Source organism: Numida meleagris, chromosome 3, assembly GCF_002078875.1.
Source record: "Numida meleagris isolate 19003 breed g44 Domestic line chromosome 3, NumMel1.0, whole genome shotgun sequence".
Lineage (NCBI taxonomy): Eukaryota > Metazoa > Chordata > Aves > Galliformes > Numididae > Numida > Numida meleagris.
The window spans coordinates 42,284,873-42,304,938 of record NC_034411.1 but is presented as its reverse complement, the minus strand read 5'-3'; the positions used below and the strand labels follow the sequence as shown (position 1 = coordinate 42,304,938).

Below are 20,066 nucleotides of genomic sequence, written 5' to 3'. Positions count from 1 at the left end.
ACATGAATGCATCTATACACCTCAGCATTCCCAGTCATTTGTTTTTGACTAGTAACGGGTGCAGAATTACTTCTGACTGTACTTGCAGGATCAGAACCAAATAGCTACAAAGGGAGTGTTTTTCAATTTAAAAAAGGGAAAACCTCTTCTTACAATCTCATATTACCATCGCAAAACGATACAGTGGTTTGCATGTGAGTCATTCTTAACTACGTTTGTTCTGCATTTCTTTTATTAAGCAGATTATTTTGCTTGATTGAGCTTTCACGATTCACAAATAACTGTGGTGTCAACGGTTTACGGGCGTTCGGCCCGGTTCCGTGACGAAGGGGACGGGGGATCCATGGGTCCACGCCCCGGGAAAAGGGAAAAGGGGAAAAGGGTAAGGAGATGGCCCTGAGAGCAAAGAACAGCGGCAACAATCTGAGGAGAAACAAACTAATTTACTAAATAAAATATTGGAATGCAAAACAACACGCTATAATACAATATAATTACAATTTAAGCTGATAAATCCAATACAGAGAGAGAATGTCCCAAAATCAAGGTAGGCCTTACTCTACTATCGATGATAAGACGGCTGGAGAGCGAGGTGCTGCCAAGACGAGAGACGGCGGAAAAAGGGACGAGGTCTCGTGATCCGCAAGTTCTTATACTGTGAGCTTTTGTCTTTTCCCTCCGGCTGGAAATGGTAACAGAGGAGCAAAGTACCGTGGGGACTGTGGTAGTCCTTCTCTTCTGAGAACCAGGTATATCCACTACATGATGTTATGATGTGGAATACCAATAACCGAAAATCACAAAACCATGACACTGTGGTGCTAGCATGTTCATTGAGTACATTAGTAATGGAGATATGAAAGGTGCTCTTTGGATAACATGCAGTTCACAGACATTTTGAGCACTGACTTTCCTGAGCTAAATGGAATATTTTGGTTTGCAAGGTACTTTTTTTTTTTTTTTAACCTCTGGCTTTTCTTTTTTCTTTCAGGCAAAGAAACTCTCTAGAAAATGTGGCATACGCCATTGATGATGTGAGTATATTTGATGGTGAAATTCAAGAACACACTTACCGATACTTGTGAAGAGAAACAAAAGGGATATGTGAACCAGACGTATAAACATTAATTGCGTAGGTTTTTTTGTCAGTTGGTGCCCAGCGTAGCTCCTGTGGTGCAGTAGCAGGTGATTTGTGCTGTTTTCATCCTGACTCTTTGTAGTAATAATAGCTTGGAGTTGCTGCTGGAGCAAGAACTGGAGCGTGGGTGTTTGAGCAGTCAAACTGTTGCAGAATCCCCACAATCAGTCCCCTTGAGCCACTTGCATTTACTGTAACTATTTCTAAATTATGTTAGGCCTTTTTCATTTTATTGTTAGAGAACAACTAATGCATTAGCATGGAAGTACGATATCTCAGGAACCACAGCAGTCTACGTGGTACTGCAGTCAGGCATATTAAAGTCTTGGCTCGGATCCATCAGAGGAAGGATAATGAGCATTGAGGTTGCAAATCCAGATGGCATTACAGCATTAATTGTGGCCATTACCAAGATATAAAATCTGAGAAGACACAGTAGCACAAGTTAAGGTCAAAGTATTAAATTAGATTTTAATTTTCTTAGCCACCATAGTTCTTACACTGTTGCTCATACGGTGATTAGCCAAATTCTCTTAGTATAGTGCTTAAAATACTGCTGAGCTGACCTAAGGTATGTTATGCATTTAAATCTCCCAACTTACAGCTTCATTAAGCAGATCTCGGTTGTATAAAGTGAACAATTAGAGAGATATATATGCAATCAGGGACTAATGGAGCATATGAAGAGTCATCTAAGAATGAATAAATATGTCAGGAGATAATCAACGGGGATCTGCAATAGTAGATGTAGTATTTCTGCATGCATGATTCATCTGTTGTGCTATAAAATTACTCGCCCGTTTCCGAGCTGTTAAATTTTATTGTATGAAGATGAAATTAGGTAATATTTAGGTTTTGGATTATTTTATATAGATATATTTATTGTGTCTGTATTTTGACAGGCAAAGCAGTCTGCTTGCCTATGCCAATAGGCATAGAGTTTTAGTTTGTATTTAACAGTGACTGGGTACCCTTCAATATGCTAACCTGTTCTCATGTTTGAAAGATATTTGAGGAAAATAAGTGTATGCATGGACTTAAAAGTCTTAAGGGTGTTGAAAAACACCCTTAAGATTTTCAGGTGCAAAGATACCATCTTCCTGATTTTGGAAAACATAATGCTGACTTGCAGTGCTTTATTGGTCTGCCTTGACATTTATTTTTTTAAGATGCTTTCTAGTTCTGATTGAACACCTTACGTATTTTATTAGTTTCTTGATATAATTTTTTTTAGAAATTTTTTTTTGTAAACTTACATGGGAGAATAAAGTACATCTGAATTTTTACAAAAAAACAGTTGCTTTAGACTAATCTAACAGCAGTAAAGGAAAACAATATTTATTGCCTGTTTCATTTGCTTTTAACTGCCGTAGGTGTTATGCTTGTGACTAAGCTAAAAATGGAATTTTCAGATAAAATAATAGGTTTTCGTTCATTAGGAATCTTCTAGTTGCAATATAGTCAAAGCTCACATTTCTGGAGATGGGTTTGCCATTTTCCAGAAGAGTATTTATGATGTAGAGGATACTTTAGATGGACGTGAAGGAAGACCCTTTGTAAGAAAGGTGCTAAGTTTATTCATTTTTCTATTTAAATTATGGCTGTATTCCCCTGCGCCTTTTCTTGGGATAATTTTGCAATAGATCAGATAGATCTAGCAGTAATAGTTGGTTGCATTATCGCTCCCCAGGTGCTTATCACCATCCTCATCTACAGGTTTCTTCCCCAGTGCTTTCCCTGTAGAGGGAGCCCTTTAGGCTGTCCTTGTCTGCCTTTCAGTGGCTCTGCCGTAGAGTGGTGTCCTTGGGAAAGGGGGCAATAGCCTCCAGCAGACATGCAATAACAAGTGATGGGAAGTGATAATTATCACAGCTGGATTTTGTGATCATATGTCTATATCCACTATTTCAGATGCCTCATTTAAAATTATTTCTTTGCCTTACCGATTTTCACTCACTGAAGAGCTCCCCAGGCTTGGGTGTCAGCACAGCCTATGAATGTTAATGAAATATCCATTTGTCATGTCAGTGATTCATGTTGCCCTTCAAGAGCTCAGGGCAGGAGTATTCTGTGGCTCTGAGGTGGAAAAAAAATGTTCTTCAGTGTTTGTGTGATACAGCTGTGGATTTCATAGGCACTACTGGTAGGGAAACCTGATGAGATTCTGTATGCCAGCAGCTGCAGTGGATCTGTTAGCCCGCAGTGATCTCCCAAGAAAGCAAGAGAATTACAAATGCTTATATGAAACTTCTACCTGTTAACAATGCTTTCATTTCTATATTACACAAATGAAGTGGTTTTTTCCTATCCCATTTCTAACATTATGGAATGCTGGTCTGTAGGTAAATTTGATACTGGAAACAGAAAGGTGTTCCACAACTCTACATTATTTCCTTTTCTCTGTCTCTCTCTCTCTTTTTTTTTTTTTTTTTTTCCTGGAGGCTGTTGGTCGCTGCTGATATTAGAATGTCTGTGTCAGGTCATTTTGTAGCAAAGCCTTGTGCTCATATCTGCACTGCTGCTAAATTTGCCAGTACTGGAATGGGTACAGTAGTTCATGCTATAGCAAGTATTGCCATTGTTAGATTGATAATGATACACTTCTCCAAAGAGAAGGAAACACTTGTAAACTTAAGAGAAGAAAATTGATTTTTGTTAGCCATCTGCATGCAGGACATACTGTTATTCGGTCACTATTTGCTCAGCTCTTTACTACTTCATTCAGTGGCAATCCTATGTAGGTCACTCCAAAAGTAATGCCTCCTATTTATTTCCACGAAGACTACAACAGATACAAAGAGCACAATAACACTAGTCGATAGAGCAAATTCTCAGCTACAAACACTATTGTTCAGCATAGTCACCACTATTAACTGTGCCTTTTTTTTAGCGATGAACAAGAGCCTCCATGTTGTGCTCATAAAAATCTGCACCAGTGGAGATGACCCACTGTTGGCTGTGACCCACTGCTGCTATGATGGCATTATTGCTGAAATGCACCACCCTCCACCTCACTATCATAACATCCGCTGTTTGGTCTCCAGAAACATTCAGCAAGCATCAATGAATGTCAGTGGGTGCCGTTTTTTCTGCATGGAGGAATTTAATGTCACACATTTGCTTCATACGCACTTCCATGTCAGACACCATTCTGTCAGACTGCCCCTCTGCTGCCATCTGTCGCAGAGCAACAACATGTAATGGAATATTGGTGGGAAGGTTCAACCTCTACTGTCATACCACCAACATCTGCCTCTGATGTCATGGACCGACACAATAAAATAGGAGACACTACTTTTGGAGCAGCCATCCTGGTTTGAGAGATGTCAGTTTAGCAGCCTGCTGTGTTGGAAGAACAGTAAAAATTTCAGTACTTCCATTAAATGCTGTAATGTAAGCACGGGTTAGTAAGCTAGGAAACCTCCTTGAACTAGATGCGGTATTTTGTGTGCTGATGAGATTCCAACTGAATTGTTGTAAGCGCTCGCATTTAATTCTTTAGTTTTATCTACATTTAAGCAAGATATGCCACGAGGAGTGGAAGGTCACACAACTTACTACTTAAGGCATTCCAGACTGCTGTGATTTCTCTGGTAATCATTTAAAGAGCTGCTGACACATTTGTCCAGCTTACAAAACTGCTATATAATCCATCTGGAAAGTGGATTCTGCTAAAAAATAGTGGAAATCCAGCAACTGTGCAACTTCAGTTCTTTCTCACGGTTGTGGCGTAACATGATATGCCAAGAAATGTGCATCTTCAGTTCTAGGCACAAATATTTGTGAAAGAAATCTGAAAAGACAGCATGAAAACTGTCCTTATAATGGAAAAAAAAAAAAAGAAAGAAAAAGAAATCTTTTTGCTGTTTATCTACCTGAAGTGCCAATTAGGGAAGGTGGATTTCTAGGTGAGTAGGTTTTCTGGGCACATAAGAAGCTTGGGTGATGGTTTGGATCTTTCTTATGAAATGCGCATATTTTGTGTTGGTTGTTCTTTTTAATAATCTGAATGTGTTCTGAGATCCTTACCTGTGGTCTTGCTAGTTCTCTGCAGTGCAGTAAATGTTTCAGTTTTACACACGTATCTGTGGCATTAACTGTAAGTATTTTGTTCTTCTTGTAGGAAACTGTCCTTGTAAGGTGTAGCCGTCCTGGTCATGCACCAATAAACAAGACTTTTCAGTTTGAAAGGTGAGTAGACCCATGTAGCTGGAACATTTGTGTAGTGAAGGATAATTTTTGTAGTCACTAATTAGAAGGTAATGTTCTTTTTTTTTAAAAAAAAAAAAAAGGATATATAGAGAGACAACTGGACAGAGTAGTGGCCTGTAAAAAAGAGCTCCTCTGAGAAAAAATCTGTAATGTGAGCACTTTCCTTGTAAGATGGCAGAGAACCCACATAAACCTGAGAGCTTTTGAATGCACAAGCTGAGATAAGGGTTTTAGTTGGTCTTTGTGCCTTATTAGACTCTTTCTCTGAGGTGTCCTTCTAAGAAGCTGCCTTTTTCTGCTCACGAAGCCTGGGGACTGCTGTTGTGTAGGCCACCGAATGACTGAACATTCCTGAGATAATGCAAATCTTGGGGAAGCTTTACTCACCTGAAAGGTTACAGGACTCCCTTGATGCAAGGCATTTGCCATCTCTTTTGCATGTTTGCTAAGTAATTCCTTTCATCCTCTAGCTATACCTAGTACCAGTTGAAGTAAATGCAGAGTAATGCTGGAATTCAGTTCCACAGAGCAGCACAGTTAATGGTATTGACACTGGACTCCAGAGCTGCTGTGAGTCTGTACATGTGGTGTAGATCCTGATAATCAGGAAACGGGTTAAAAAAAAAAAAAAACATAAATCCCCTAAAGAATGCTGTTCTTGGGGAATGTTTTTTCAGTGTCCCAGCACAGTTCTTTTTTATAAACAGAAGAGCATATGGTTCTTATGAACTCAAAAATGTTTATTTTTTTAGCAACATTTTATGGAACTAATAAATGTCAAAATATTTGATTTCAGCTCAGGAAGAAAATTCCAACTTTCAGCATGTTATGCTTTTATAATTTTATTGGTGAATCAGTTAGCAAAATAAAAAGAAGCCCAGAATTTTCAAGGTGAAATTAACATTAATCACTACACAGGGACAAATCTGTCATCATTCTGATAAAAATAAATGGGCTTATAGAAATAGATTCTCTGGATTTGCTGCATCTTTCATGGTCTCAGATAGCTAATTGTCTGTCCATGCCTTTAGCCACTGTGATTACAGCATAGCATAAACTAGTTGAAGCCAAACTGAAAATACTTCATTTGGGGACTGGTAGAATTTGAAGCAGGGGAGCTAAGGAGAGGCAGTAAAAAACTCTTTAGGAAGTTGAGTAAATATTTGGAATAGTTATAACATTGAACCCCATGCCTTTCCTCTGAACTGCTACATGTACCTGAACCTGGCATAGTTAGCTGTAGCTATGCTGATTTGTGGTGAAAGCACAGACCACTAAAACTGGCTGATTTTAGCTCTAGCTGTGGTTGGTTGCAGTGTTTCCAAAGAGCCAAAGCCCTCAGTAGCAACTGAAGACAATTTTGTAATGTTCTTATCTCATAAATACCTTTTAAGTTTGGTGGCTTGGTTTGGTTTTTTTTTTGTTTTTTTTTTTTTTAATGTAGTAGCTCTGAGGGAGATGTTTTGCTGTGTTAAGAAAAAAAATATCATTTCAACACAAATTGAATTATAGCCTGAGTTGGTTAGGATGCAGGATTTGGTGCTAATGAATATTTCATTGACTGCAGATGATAAACGAAGCAGAGAAAAGTGTCTGGAAGTGCTTTTGCTCTTGTATTGACCTTCAAGATGTTATGTGCAAAGCTTATAGAAGTATGTTCTTGTATGCATGCGAAGCAAGGATGGATTATTGCTATTTAGAGTCTGTGTCCTCCTAATAAGAACTGTGGCACATCTCTGCATATTTGTTGGTTTCTCAGTTAAGTATGACAGCATATCAGTGGAATGGCAAGACAAGCAGTATTTGTCCTTCAAGCCAGAAAAGTGCTCATATCCTGATTAAAGAGAGTACATTTTCATACAGCTTACAATTAGACTGTGGAACACATTGCCACAGGATGTTACTCCAGGCCAAGAATTCAGAAACATGCAAAAAGAGACTGAATGCTAATGCTAATAGTATTTTTTTTTTTTTGAAGCAAAGATTCAACTCATGTTTCAGCTTTGAGACCAGTTTACAGCTATTATGGATTAAGATTCAGTAGAGATCAATTACTCTTTCTCCAGCCACCATAGTGTTTTTTGCTTCTTCCACTTGCCATTGTCACAAACAAAATGCAGAACTAAGTGGTTTAGGTCTAATTCTGTATCTGTTTATCAGTCATCCCTCTGTACAGTCACACAAACACAAAATCTATGTTTGTGCAGTCTACAGACTGTAGTGTCCATATCCTGGCCAACATACAAAGTGCCTTGAGTAAATTCTGAAGAGCCAACTATGTGCTCCATTCAGTTAAACTTTTAGCATCACGTATTAAAGCTAAGTGTGCTTAGCTTACTATACACACAGGGAAGCAACTATTCTTTGTAATCTTTGCTGCTACCAAAATTCCTGTTAGTTATGTATCTATAAAAAATAGAAGGCACACACCACTGACTGGAAAACAGAGCTTAACAGAAAACAATAACAAAAACATTGCATCAGAAATATAGCGGAAGATATAGCAAAGATCAAGATTCATACCTCGAATTTGGAAGTGTTGGCTATGATATTCATGTTGCAGATTTGGACCAACTTTTATCAGCCGTATTTGTTGCCAACTGTATTCTTGTGGAGGTTACTTTTTTGGTACTCCAGAGAAGCAGTGAATGAATTAGGATGTCTATGTTCTATGATCAGAGTTTCTTCCCTTTAATGATTTCTTATTTTCAGGTATGGGCTTTATATTGTATGAAGTTTATACTTGAAAATCTTGGAAGAAAAATTTCTTTGAAGAGCCCTGTGTTGCCATATTTGTTTCTTGAATTTGAAAAGATGTATGCAGTGGTTTTACACATCATTGTTTTGGCCCACAAATTATACTCACATTGCTCTTTTTCTAATAACTCAACCCATTTAATTGTTTTTCATTCACTTTAAAACTTACTTTGAAACACACATCATGACTCCAAAAAAGCAGGGAAGAACTTTGCAGTTCTAATTTACAGTCCCCTGGACTGTATCACAAAAAAAGATACAACCAAAAAACTTCTTTGGTGGATCCTGGCCCCTCTCCTGCTTCAGCATTCTCTTCTGTAATGTGCCAGAGGTACCTCGCATATTCCTACACAACCCGTGGAACATGTTGATGCATCACTTTCTTCCCTCTAGCCAACTGAACAAAGTGTTGACTCCCAAGGAAGCTCAGCTCTTCCTCATTACCTTTTAATTTCCTGGCATAGGAAGTCAGGTTTAGAGCAGCAGTAAGCAGTTTTGGTCTGCCAGCTTCATCTTGCCAAGCTAAATAGTTTTTTTTAAAACCCAACCTGTAAGTGCTGTTGTCATAGAAATGTCAGCAGGTCACAAGCTTTATACCATAGGCCTACATTTTCCCTTTTCTGTGTTCCTCAGTTATGATGACATACCTATGTTTTTTCTTCATTGCACTTTACTCCTCAGAGTTTACAGTGCTACTGAGTCTCAGGACACAGTGTTTGCAGATGTGGCGCCTTTGCTAACATCTCTCCTGGATGGGTAAGTTAAAAGGTGGGAGTAAAAAAGTTAAATGGCAATTCTCTACTGAAATGCGTCCCTTAAAAAGAATTACTTGTTAGGGGCTGTCCTGTCATGCCCTAAAGCATTTCGGCTCAGTTTTCCCGTCTTCTTTCTGACAAACACTGAGTGAATGTTGTTTCCCCATATAAACAGAGAAAACACTGTTTACAGAATTTAGCAAGACAGGCAAATTTGGAAAAAAAAAAAAAAGTAGTTATTTTTCCTCTGCTTTCTGGCAAATTTAAGCCTTTCTTCTGATGGAGGATACCATCTTTTTTCTTTGCAGTGATTTGGTAGAACATTGAAGTTTCCGAGTCACTTTTTCTTCCTGGTAGTTAAAAGCAGCCTAGAAGAGGCATGTTGGGATGCTTTAAATATTGGGAAAACCCAGGCAACCATTCACACATGCCACAGAAGGGCCTATAAGTGCTGTCTGGGGCAAGATGACTCCTACATGACCACTAAGCACTATTCTGTTTTATCAAGGGTGAATGACCACTGTTGAGCAACCTTAGGATCACTAGGTTGGAGAAGTTTGGAAAAGTCCTTATAACCACTGTTTTATCTCTCTAACTTTTCCTTTCGCAATGAATGTAAGTTTGCTTTGGCTCAGTATGTTGCCTACATGTATTTGGACATATCTAAAAAGTACCTTCATCTTTCATTTGTGCAATGAAAGAATCCCATCCTAAAGTTAGGGTTTTTATATTCATTTAGGAAATGTTCTGTTATTGAAAACAAAAGGCTGTCTTGTTCTTCTAAAAGTGGCATTTAAACAGAAGCAGATTTTCAGGGGAGGAGAGACTGTGCATATTAGTCATGTTTCTGAGTACCCACTGTAAATGTGAAACAGGCTTACTTGGTCTGAACCTTGAACCTTTTTGCTGTTCCTCATTGTTTTGGTCAGGTCTCCAAAGTGGACTGAAACAACTTTAAGCTTAAGTAGAAAGGAGCACTCCAGTCCTTTTCTTTATTTTTCTTTTCTTTTTTTTTAATTTTTTTTAATGACTTGTGTCATTTTTCAGTATAAATGTCCAGGGAGAAGAGATTATTCTATGCAAAACAGATAAAGTACAACAAGTTTCAAAGTTTTGAGTTAGCAATACAGGGCCAGCAAGGGACTAAGATAACAATTCCCCTTTCTTTATAACACTGAAGATTCAACCTTATTTATTTTAATGGAAAATAAATTTCTCCTTCTTTAATTTCCATTAATAGTGATAACTTTCCTCCTAGGGATAACTTTCCTATTGTGAACAGCCCCACTCTTTTTAGGAGAGCAATATTGTGAAAGTATTGGTAATCTAATTTGACAAGAAGATCTTTTCTAAACAATAATATAACTAATGAAGTAGTGTGGAAAAAGACAAACGTTGGGGGTACATAGGAGAAGCATAAACAGAAAATCTCAAATTAGAAGCCTGAAGTTAGAAGTGGCTTCATGCTCTGAGACAGTTATGTTGGAAACAGAACATCAACAGAGTGAACTAGATAAACTAGATAAAAGTCTTCTTTTCCTGTCTGTTCTCTTGTTGAATCACCCAACGATTCATTCTCTCTTGTGTTTTCTTCAGATACAATTCTACTCTGGATAGTTTTAGCTCCTTTGGACTTATTGAAATACCATTTTGTCTTTGGCAGTGAGATTGTCACTGGCTTTATTCATGATTGGTATCTTCAAGGTTACTAGCACCTGGCTACTTAGCTTTTGATCATATCACCTGTATCTTGTCAGAACTATTTTGGTCATCTAACAGAAGCTATGAAGAGGAACTTAAGTAACTGGACTATATGAAAGTTAAAAGACTTCTGAGAAGACTTCCATTCTCTTTTTCCTATGGACAGCAGCCACTTGAAAACTTCCAGCTTCCTTTTTGGTTTCGGAGATCTCTCTTTGATTTTGAAAAGGCACTGGAAGCCTCAGGGAACCATGACTTGGCCCGGCAGTGTGCATTAGGGAGTTGAACTTTGAAAATCTCTCATTCTTAGCCTAACTAACTGAAGACTACCAAAATTACTGTAAGCATTTCCACTGTCATAAATGCAGGCAGAATTATGTCAACAGTGAGTACTTAGGGATATCCCTTGTTTCAGATTTACAGCTCTAATTTATAACACATTTTGCTCTTTGTTTTCAGTTACAGTTCTCTCCTTTACTTCATCATATCTATGTCTAGACTTCCAGTTTATACTCTTTGCTTCCTAAAGATTAAGGGAAACCTAATCATAGGTTCACTGACTGCAACTTTGACTCCACATTCCCAGAAGGGATATAAAGGTATTTGTTGTGTTGCCTACGTTGCTTTCTAACAAAATAAAGCTTTATTAGTAATCCTCTAAAAAGAATTGCTTCTAGGCATGTTTAATATGCAAAAAACAAACAAACAAACAAAAAAACCTGCAAATATATTTCTCTCCAGTGGTAATGTAAGGATTTGATGACCAAAAACTATCCTTCTAAAACAATTAGATGAAGGGTGTTCATTGAAATTTGCTGGCATGTACTTGAAACAATATTTTTGATATGAGGAAAAGCATCAGATAACCAAAAGCAGCTGTTCAGGTCTGCCACAGAGAAGCTAGAGCTTAAGCAGTAAAATTTTGCTCCCTGCCAAGGAAGGAGCAAGCCTATTTTTGCAGCTCTGGTAGAGCAGAAAATCCAGCGTACTGCAGAGCACTCCCAGTGAGTGTAAGGAGTCTGCTAAAGTTGTGTCTCTGAACAAATAAGAGATAGGTAGACTAGTGCAGGAGCACAGCTGCATGTCTTCCAAGGTGCAGTTCTGTGATTAGTACCAAGGTGCAGGTAGCTACTGCAGAGTAGACACGTCCAAGCAGGGAGTAATCATCAGCTGCAGAGTGCAGCCCGGTCCTCAGGACAAAGCAGTACTGTGGCTGGATACATCTTCATCTACCCTCTTATTTTGCTTATGATGTTTGATCCAACTACTCCAGGAACACGCTTTGTGGATTCATAAATCTAAATTCAGATGCCAGTGGCACAGCCCTCTACACCAGAACTAACAGCTCTGGTCTTCTTTTTTCTTTGCAGTGTAGGAAAACAGATGTTTTCAGAGTTCACATGTCTACTTCAGAAGATGTAAGCAAGTTGTGTTTCACAGGTGCCTGTACCTCTGTAGTGACACCGTACATTTTCACCTTCTACACGTCCATATTGGAGCAGTTTCTCCCACCTTTACTCCAGAGTAGTCTCCATATTCATGCTTGTACAGAACCTTATCTAATGCTTTTGGTTTAAGATTTGTGCCTTTTCTTGCTAGGGCTGCCTAATCTTTTCCAGTGGCTGAGGGCTCTGACTGAGGAGTTCGTCTGAAAAGGCTGTGAGAGCTGAAGTTTACTGCTCCCAGCTGTTAAGATGTTTGTGCTGTGGTTTGCAGCATAGCACTGTCAGACGAATCAAATGCAGTGATGGTTTACTTTAAAATGCTGTACTGTAAACGGCAGTGGTTCAGGAGCTGATTAACAAGCAGCTCAGCAGTGCATGAACTGGAAGTTGGGCAGACAGAAGGTTTAACCTCATCAATCGCTCCCAGCTAAGCATCCCTGTTTTTGTCAGTTACTTGCCCTTCAAATTTGCTTAAAAAATAAAACCTGTTTAGGAGATGTTATGAGCAGTATTTTAATTTGTCAGATTTTGAGATCTTCAGAAAGGAAGCTGCAGGAGTAGTATATATTTTTCCTTTCAGTTAGTGTTCCCAAATTGTTTGTTAGAGTCTTAACTTGGTACCTTACACGCATTTGATAATGGTAAAATAAATGAAGGCCCTTTTGAATTTCAGGTACAATGTGTGTATTATGGCTTATGGACAGACTGGAAGTGGGAAAACATACACAATGTTGGGACCACAGTTAGAAGAGAACTTTGCACTTGTCGATGAAGATGAATCAGAGCTTGGAATTATTCCTCGTGCTACCCAGGAACTGTTCAGGTAACACTGATCTGATAGCATCAACCTAAGCAATGGATGCTTACAGACTTTTCATCTTAAACGTTACAGAAAGGATGAAATGATCTTTGTAATGCATTTATTGTTAACAGTTTTTAGTTTCACAGTCATTGTTTATAGCATCTCTGGGTGCCATTCCGTATTTGAGATCTGATACAGATTTCTAGTCTCTAGCTTAGTCTGTTTTTCTAAGGAAATAAGACTATGCAATTTTACTGTGTACATCTGTCTGTCTTTCAGATTCCTATAACTTTTCAATATATTTCAACTGCAGTAGCGCAAATTAATAAGACAATTAAGTCCTTACTAGTGTTGTGAAATTGACAATTGGAATAGGTGAAAAGGATCTGGGTTAGAGCTCAGTCCCAAACAAATGATGGTTACATTTTTAACGATGATCTGTTTTCACTTTGAGAATTCTTCTCAACTAGATTTTTTAGTTGAACCTCAGGTGTGATTTGAACTGATGTTATAATAGAATAGCCCTTATGTTTTTTTCAGCTAAGCCAATTTCTTTTGGAGAAAGGTGTAAGCTAAATTGAAAGAGACAATTTTGTACCAGAATAACAGTGTCTAAACTAAGTATGTTCGTGAATCAGCAAGTCCTTACTTCATTTATGAATCTCCTGAGCTTCTGGATTGATAACTCCTTTCAGATCTAGCCAATAGCATGGAATCTCTTATCTGCTCATTGCTTGCATTCTGGCAGTTTATCGTATCTTGAGCTCTGAACACAGTCACCTCCAGCAGAGAAATGGTATAAAAAGTTCTTGAGGAGGGAGTGGGGTTAGAGGAGAAGAAAAGTTGAAGCTGGCAAAGCTGTTTGGAAAAAGAATGTTTTGATTCTTCAGCTTAACATTAGCATGTGGGCGAGGCAAAGTTCTGACTGTGGATATTTAATAAACAGTTTTATCAGAATGTTAATTAGATTACAACTAAAGAATAGTTCTATATTGACAGATTTTTCTCTTGAGGTTTCATTTCAGCGTTTTCTGGTTTTATTCATTTGCTTTATTCTACTTTTATTCTCCAGACTTATTTCAGAAAAGCCACCAGGAAGTTACTGGGTTGAGGTTTCTGTTGTAGAAGTGTATAATAATGAAGTTTTTGATCTTCTGGCCAAAGACAGTTGTGGAAAAGTATTTGGCATCAAACGTGACGTCATCACAACCAGAGAAGGAAAAAGTGATGTTCCATTGCTTACGTATGAGTGAGTACACAATTTGATCCTTATCATCTGATCATGATTGAATGTTAACATGATGCCTAACTGTCCGTTATTCCACTATAGATGTCCGAATTTGCTTCTAAACGAGTCCTTAGCATATGCAAAGAAAATATTGGATGGTTCCCTTTGCTTCCATTACCTCAGTCAATTAGACTGCAAATATCAAAATACTTTCAGCGTCAGCAGTACAATTATTTTTCGTTAAACTTCTGTGTTAAGCAACTTTGATTCTTACGTATGCATCGTGAAGACAAAGGGAGACCTAAAGAAATGAAGGCTAAAGCTGTACTTACTGTATATTTTTCATGTACGTATGTCCTAAGTATTAGAAAAGTTTGTTCTAGTGCACGTGGAAATAATTCTGGATGTTACACACATGTAATGTTCTAAGAAAATTCTTCTTAAATATAAAACCCCTTGACTAATTAGATGACTGAAATATCATGCTCATAACAATTTGTGCATTAACAAGAGTGACTCTGTTTCAGATATTTTAGTAACAGATGTCTTGCTTATTCTGGTAGTAAGTCAGCATTAATAAAAACAAAAGTTGACAAGCAGCACTTGTGGCACTTGAGAGGAGATGTGGCCCAGTGGAATTAAGCTATTGGCCACCTCTCTGTGAGTGCCTAGAATGTGAGCAGATTCCAAAAGGGCACATTTCTCCTTGTGCACAACAGGGAGACATAGAAACTTAGAAAAAATATTCTATTCTTTGGCCAAATAAATTTGTGAAAAGAAAAATCTCACCCTAAAGAAATGTTTAGTGCAGTATTATAGTGTTTTATGTTTCTGAGGAAGCATGATGTTTTTTTCATTTCTCTGTCATGATGCTTGTCACAGTCTAACCTATACTTTTCTAGAAGGGATTGGAAGTCAGTTATGAAAAGCATTTTCCTTGTCCCTGTGTTTAAAACAAAATGCATCTTCAGTAGGAAGGCAGTATTTTTATCTTGTGGGACGTAATCACATAAGCAGACTAGTTCTTTGTTCATGTGAGTTCATGCTGTTCTCTAAAAGCCTTGATAAAAATACAACAGTGTTCTGGTGGGTTACACACACATACTTCTATTCTACCTAGTGCTATGCGTTGCATTTTCTAGCCGTGGAGCTGCTCACAGAAAATGGAATGCCAGAGAAGTCATAAAGTGCCTTTCTTCACCATGGGAACTATACAAATCTCCTTTCTTTCTATGAAATAATAATCACTGTAATACTGTTGGAGGGTTTAACATTTTTCTCTGGGGTATGTCTGCTCTTCTTGAGGTTAAATATGATTTCCAGACAAATTCTGCACCCTTGATTGCACTCTGTACGCTTCGTAAGAGCATGGTATGAATTAAAAATGAATAGAGCTTGAAGTGATGAATCCTTTTGCCATCTCTGTCTGTGTTACGCTGCATGGTGAGTTTTTCTTGGTTTGTGTTCTTGGATTTCCCCAGCTGTGGCTCTACTCCAACTTTTAGCATCTGGTTAAGTCTCTGTCAGTAAAAAGAAAAACTCCTTCAGAAGTGAGTAGTATGGAGCCTAGCCTGTTTGTGCTGAATCTTTCTTGAAGAAGCTGGTCTTTTGCTTTTGTCTAGAGAAGAAAGGAAGAGTGTGAATCAAAAAAGAAAAATGAGTGAACATAGTATGGGTATGAGATAAATTAATTTTTTAATATTCCTAATTATGGTATTTCAGTAATTAAGATGAAGTCCTGGATTCATTCCTGAAGAAAGCCTGCCTGCCTTCCCCATGGAGCTTTGTACAGTGTGCAAGTGACCCTTCTCTTTTCCTGGGTTTTGGGGAAGGGAGAGGTGAGATGTAGCTGGACTTGTGCCACAGAGAAAGGAATTACAGTCTGCAGTAAGATTTCATTTGTATTTCTAGTTCATAAAATTGATGCAGTGTTTATTTCTCTCAATTTTAATTTATGGTAAAGGAACCTGGTGCCTTGAGCTAACCACCTCTTAAAAACATAATCAATCGATAAATACTCTGTTAGAATGCAAATATAAATAAGAGTACGGGCTTGCTTCTCAATTACAATGCAAGCAGCAAAAGAGTCCAATTCATAAACAAGCTATATTAATAATTACACAGAAAGGCTAATAAGAAAGAGCAAATCCAAACAAAGTAAGAGAACCACTGAATGAAGCCACCCAGCTGCCTGAAATCTAAAGTAAACAGCTGATGCTTTGAATAAAAACACATTCTCATTTGTGATAATATTTCATCTAGAATATAGTGGCCTGCTGGGCCTCACTGGCTTCCCTGTATGTCCATTAAAAAACAGTAGTCTCTTTCCTGCTAATATGTACATCCTCCCGAATCACAAAAACCTCAGTCTCTTTCTTCTTTTATGACTTAGTTGACTTTGGAGAACCCTCAGTATCAAATTTTTAACCTAACCACAACAGGGTTTCTCTTTGTAGAACGTGGTCCTGGAACACATGGTACATACAGCCCAATAAGGTAGTAGAGGCTATTACCATCAGTCCTGCTGAGAAGCTGCCACCATGGCAAGTTTGCAGCACTGTGCTGGGGATGCTCTTCACCTCCAAAGTCAGCTGCAGCTGCCTAGTAGGTGACCAGCACTGACTGCCTGCCCTGAGGCTTATCTTCTGCAAACTCCATTTAGAGCACAGCTATAGGCTGAAGCTCCTGCAGCCATGAACTGCTTTTAAGTGTCTGCTTCTCTTTAAGTGTGAATAGGTACGATGAAGCCAAGTGTTTTTCTCTTCTTCAGATCCCTTTGGTATAGCTCTTTTTCTTTCTCTGTACTCTTCAAGTATGGCTCTTCATGGCATGAATTGTATTTGTGCCTAGTATGTTTTTTTGCTGAAATCAGGCAAATCTAAGGCAAGAAGGGCTTGTCTTTTATCACATGCTTGCTTTTGCTGGCTGCAGTGATGTGGAAACAAGGCTGTAGTGGGCAGTCTGTCAGGAGGGGATTTAGGGATTCTGCCATATTACAAGGCATTCAGTAACCAGGCTGTGATATGCAGCCATAATAATTTATATTCCCACTGAGAAACTAATGGTTTGGTGATGTAACTTGAGTGATTGTTAAAGAAGGCAGTGGTGCAAAAGGATAATAGAGGCAATCTTGTGTCGTTTGTTTTCCTTCTTCCGAAGCGCTTCTACTACATCAGCTTTTGTCTTGTATTTTCATCCCAGACTATGTAACTCCTTATACAACAGCTGTTCGCTCAGCTCAAAACTGTGATTAGTTTTCAGAGGTAGAGTTAAGAATAGTAGAGGGAATTAGAAGAGCAAGGAAGTTTAAAAGCTGAAATTCACATCTGAGCTGCCAGCTTTCTCATGTAATGTTTACTGTGAATCAGTTATACCTTCTGCTTGTTTGTTTACTTCCCAGGACTGTTGCAAACACATCTGAATTTTTGCACCTAGTTATCAAAGGCCTACAGCTAAGAGTCAGGCACCCAACACTGGTGCATGCTCATTCCTCTCGTTCCCATCTGGTGGTTACATTGACCATAAACACAGTTGTCTCTGGAGATAACGTCGGTAAGTAGGATAGTACTAAAATACACTAAGAACCAGTAGTTTCTGAAAAAGAGTCTGTGGCCTGCGAGGCTTTCATATTGCTCGTTCTTCCTTTTTTTCCCTTTTAATGCATTCCCTCAGTTATTTTTCTTTACCTTCTAAATGCTGTCTTAAAAAACTGACCGGTTTGACTTCTCACTGCTAAGGGTTTTCTTAGAGGCTTTCATAGAAACTTCTCACTTCACATCTCTTGATTTACAGCATCCTTGATGTTTTATAGCATGAAACAGCTAATGAAGTAAATTTTATCAGTAAGATAGATACTCAAATAGAGTAGTTAAATCAGTTTGCATGATGTATTATTTAATTACTCATTATAAGTTTGAGGTAAAGCTAACCGTGTCTTTTAGAGGTCAGCGTAAGCTGTCAGTGAGATAATTATTTTTTTTACCTGCTGCCTTGCAAAAAAGTCCCTTCCATTCAGAATGTCTTGAACTGTTAATAATAGGCCACTGTAGGAATAGACAACACAGTCATCCTAGTATGGCTAAACCTGTATTTCTACTTTTCATTACCACACCAAGACTTACCAGTTTATTGCTTTAGGAGTAACTTTGGCTTTTGAGGGTTAACTTTGTTTTCTTTTGCTTATGTTGTAATTAGACTCTCTGTTTCCAGTGCTGCGGTCTGTCTCCTTCAAACTCTGAAACAACAATACGGTTTAAGAAAGTGGAAAATATTTAACATTTTTCCCCTAGATTGCTATCGGAAATTAAACCGACAATATTAGCAAAACAGAACAAACAGTGCCCTCACTTACCTGCAGCCCTTGCCAAAAGACACAGTTGTTTCACGTGTTGCAGTTTTAACATTCCAGATGTTAGTTCTACCCAGTTCCAGATTCTTGTCAATCAGGCAGATGTTACTTTTCAAAGCACAGTGTTTGCACTGTAGCACAACAGCCATCTTGTCCAGTCCAGGCTTCCCTTTCCCACTTCTACGTTCAACGCTATGACACCATGTCATCATCATGACCACCACGATGACACCATGTCATCACCACAGATATAGATGAGAAATATAGGTAAGAAAGCAGCACTGCAAATGGGATCTCACTGTAGCAGTGTGACAGTGCATTCTGTCTATCTATTTACAGGGAGCAATTCTTGATCTAGGTGTAATTGTCAGATATCTCAAAACTAGAGATCTAAATCACTGAAGTTTTAAAGCCTGTGATGAGTTCTGCACTGAAAGCTAGAGCTGACAAACAGTTTTGCTGCAAATCTTCTAGCATTATGGTTCAGAAATGTTTATTGTTTGAGGAGAGCTGTTACTTTGCTTCTTCATCTCAAACTAAAGAGGATAAAGAACATCTATTTTTTATTACACTGTCTGTCCTAAAGCCATTTAGCTAACTTGTGTATTAACAACAGCCTAGCTGGAGAAGTAAGGAACTAGGCTCTTAAGTCCTCTGAATAGAGTCTCCGGTCTCTATTACCTGTAACAGAGCATATGCCAGAAAGCCCTAAGCCCTGTCCTTACATCCTGCTAAGGACAGAACTGAAGAGGCACGATGAACCTTTTCCCTTTTTCTTCTTTTACTTCAGAACACCATCAGAGAACCTATCAAATGCTTAGAAACAGTTTTCAGAGCTTACTGCTCCCAAACATCCAAAATCGCACTTTGTTTGTTGAAAAAGTACCTCTCAGAGTCTTTAGTGGACTCCTGTATCTTGTCTCCCACACTGAAGTATGAGTGATGGGGATGTTGCATACAGTACAACCTATATGAAGTCCTGTTACCAAATGGCATGATGGTTTTGATGAGGAAAACCTTAAACGACTGAAAAAGCCATGCAGCCTGCTTGTGCAATTGATTCTGGTTCATATAACATTTCAGTTAGAACAGCCTGAAATAGCAGATATTGTATTCCCCATTGATAACCTGTTTCCAGTGTCAGTGAGAGGTTATTATTTGGTTGGTTTTTTTTATTGTTTTTTTTTTTTCCCTTCAATTAAACAGGTACTTCATGTGACGATGAACAAATCAATCTGAGACTGAATAAAGAGGTTTCCTGCACCTATGCACAAAAAACAAGAGACAGTAAATCTACCTCTTCTTCTAGAGCTTCTTCACCAGCACAACTTGAAGCAGCAGAGAAACTGAAGCAAGTTAAAACTAGACTGCAGCTGGTAGATCTGGCTGGCAGTGAGTGTGTAGGTAAGCAAACGTGTCTGTTTATGACAAAGCTGTTAGAAATGGTGGGCATGGATCCTCCATGATCTCAATTAAAACATTTCTCTTTAGCACTTTATGTAGGGATACGTGCTACCCTGCTTTCACGCAAGGGGTGTTTTAAACACAGATCCTGACATAAATGAAACATTGAGGCCTGATTGTTCCAGTTTGGGGCTGATATGACTTTAACTGAAATCTGACACAATAAGCCTGAAAGAAACCCAGGGCATTTACCCCCTATCACGGATATATTATTGG

General features: G+C 38.4%; 1 protein-coding gene across 3 annotated transcripts in view; it reads left to right on the top strand.

The window, feature by feature from the left end:
* Positions 1-20,066, top strand: part of KIF25 (kinesin family member 25) — a 34,166-nt gene that overhangs the window by 10,756 nt on the left and 3,344 nt on the right. For all 3 annotated transcript variants that reach the window (XM_021390330.1, XM_021390332.1, XM_021390331.1), the window contains exons 7-13: positions 992-1,034; positions 5,262-5,329; positions 8,789-8,863; positions 12,682-12,831; positions 13,883-14,059; positions 17,439-17,590; positions 19,593-19,790. In XM_021390330.1, the coding sequence (XP_021246005.1) occupies positions 992-1,034; positions 5,262-5,329; positions 8,789-8,863; positions 12,682-12,831; positions 13,883-14,059; positions 17,439-17,590; positions 19,593-19,790 (863 nt within the window). The remainder of the gene's footprint in view (positions 1-991; positions 1,035-5,261; positions 5,330-8,788; positions 8,864-12,681; positions 12,832-13,882; positions 14,060-17,438; positions 17,591-19,592; positions 19,791-20,066) is intronic.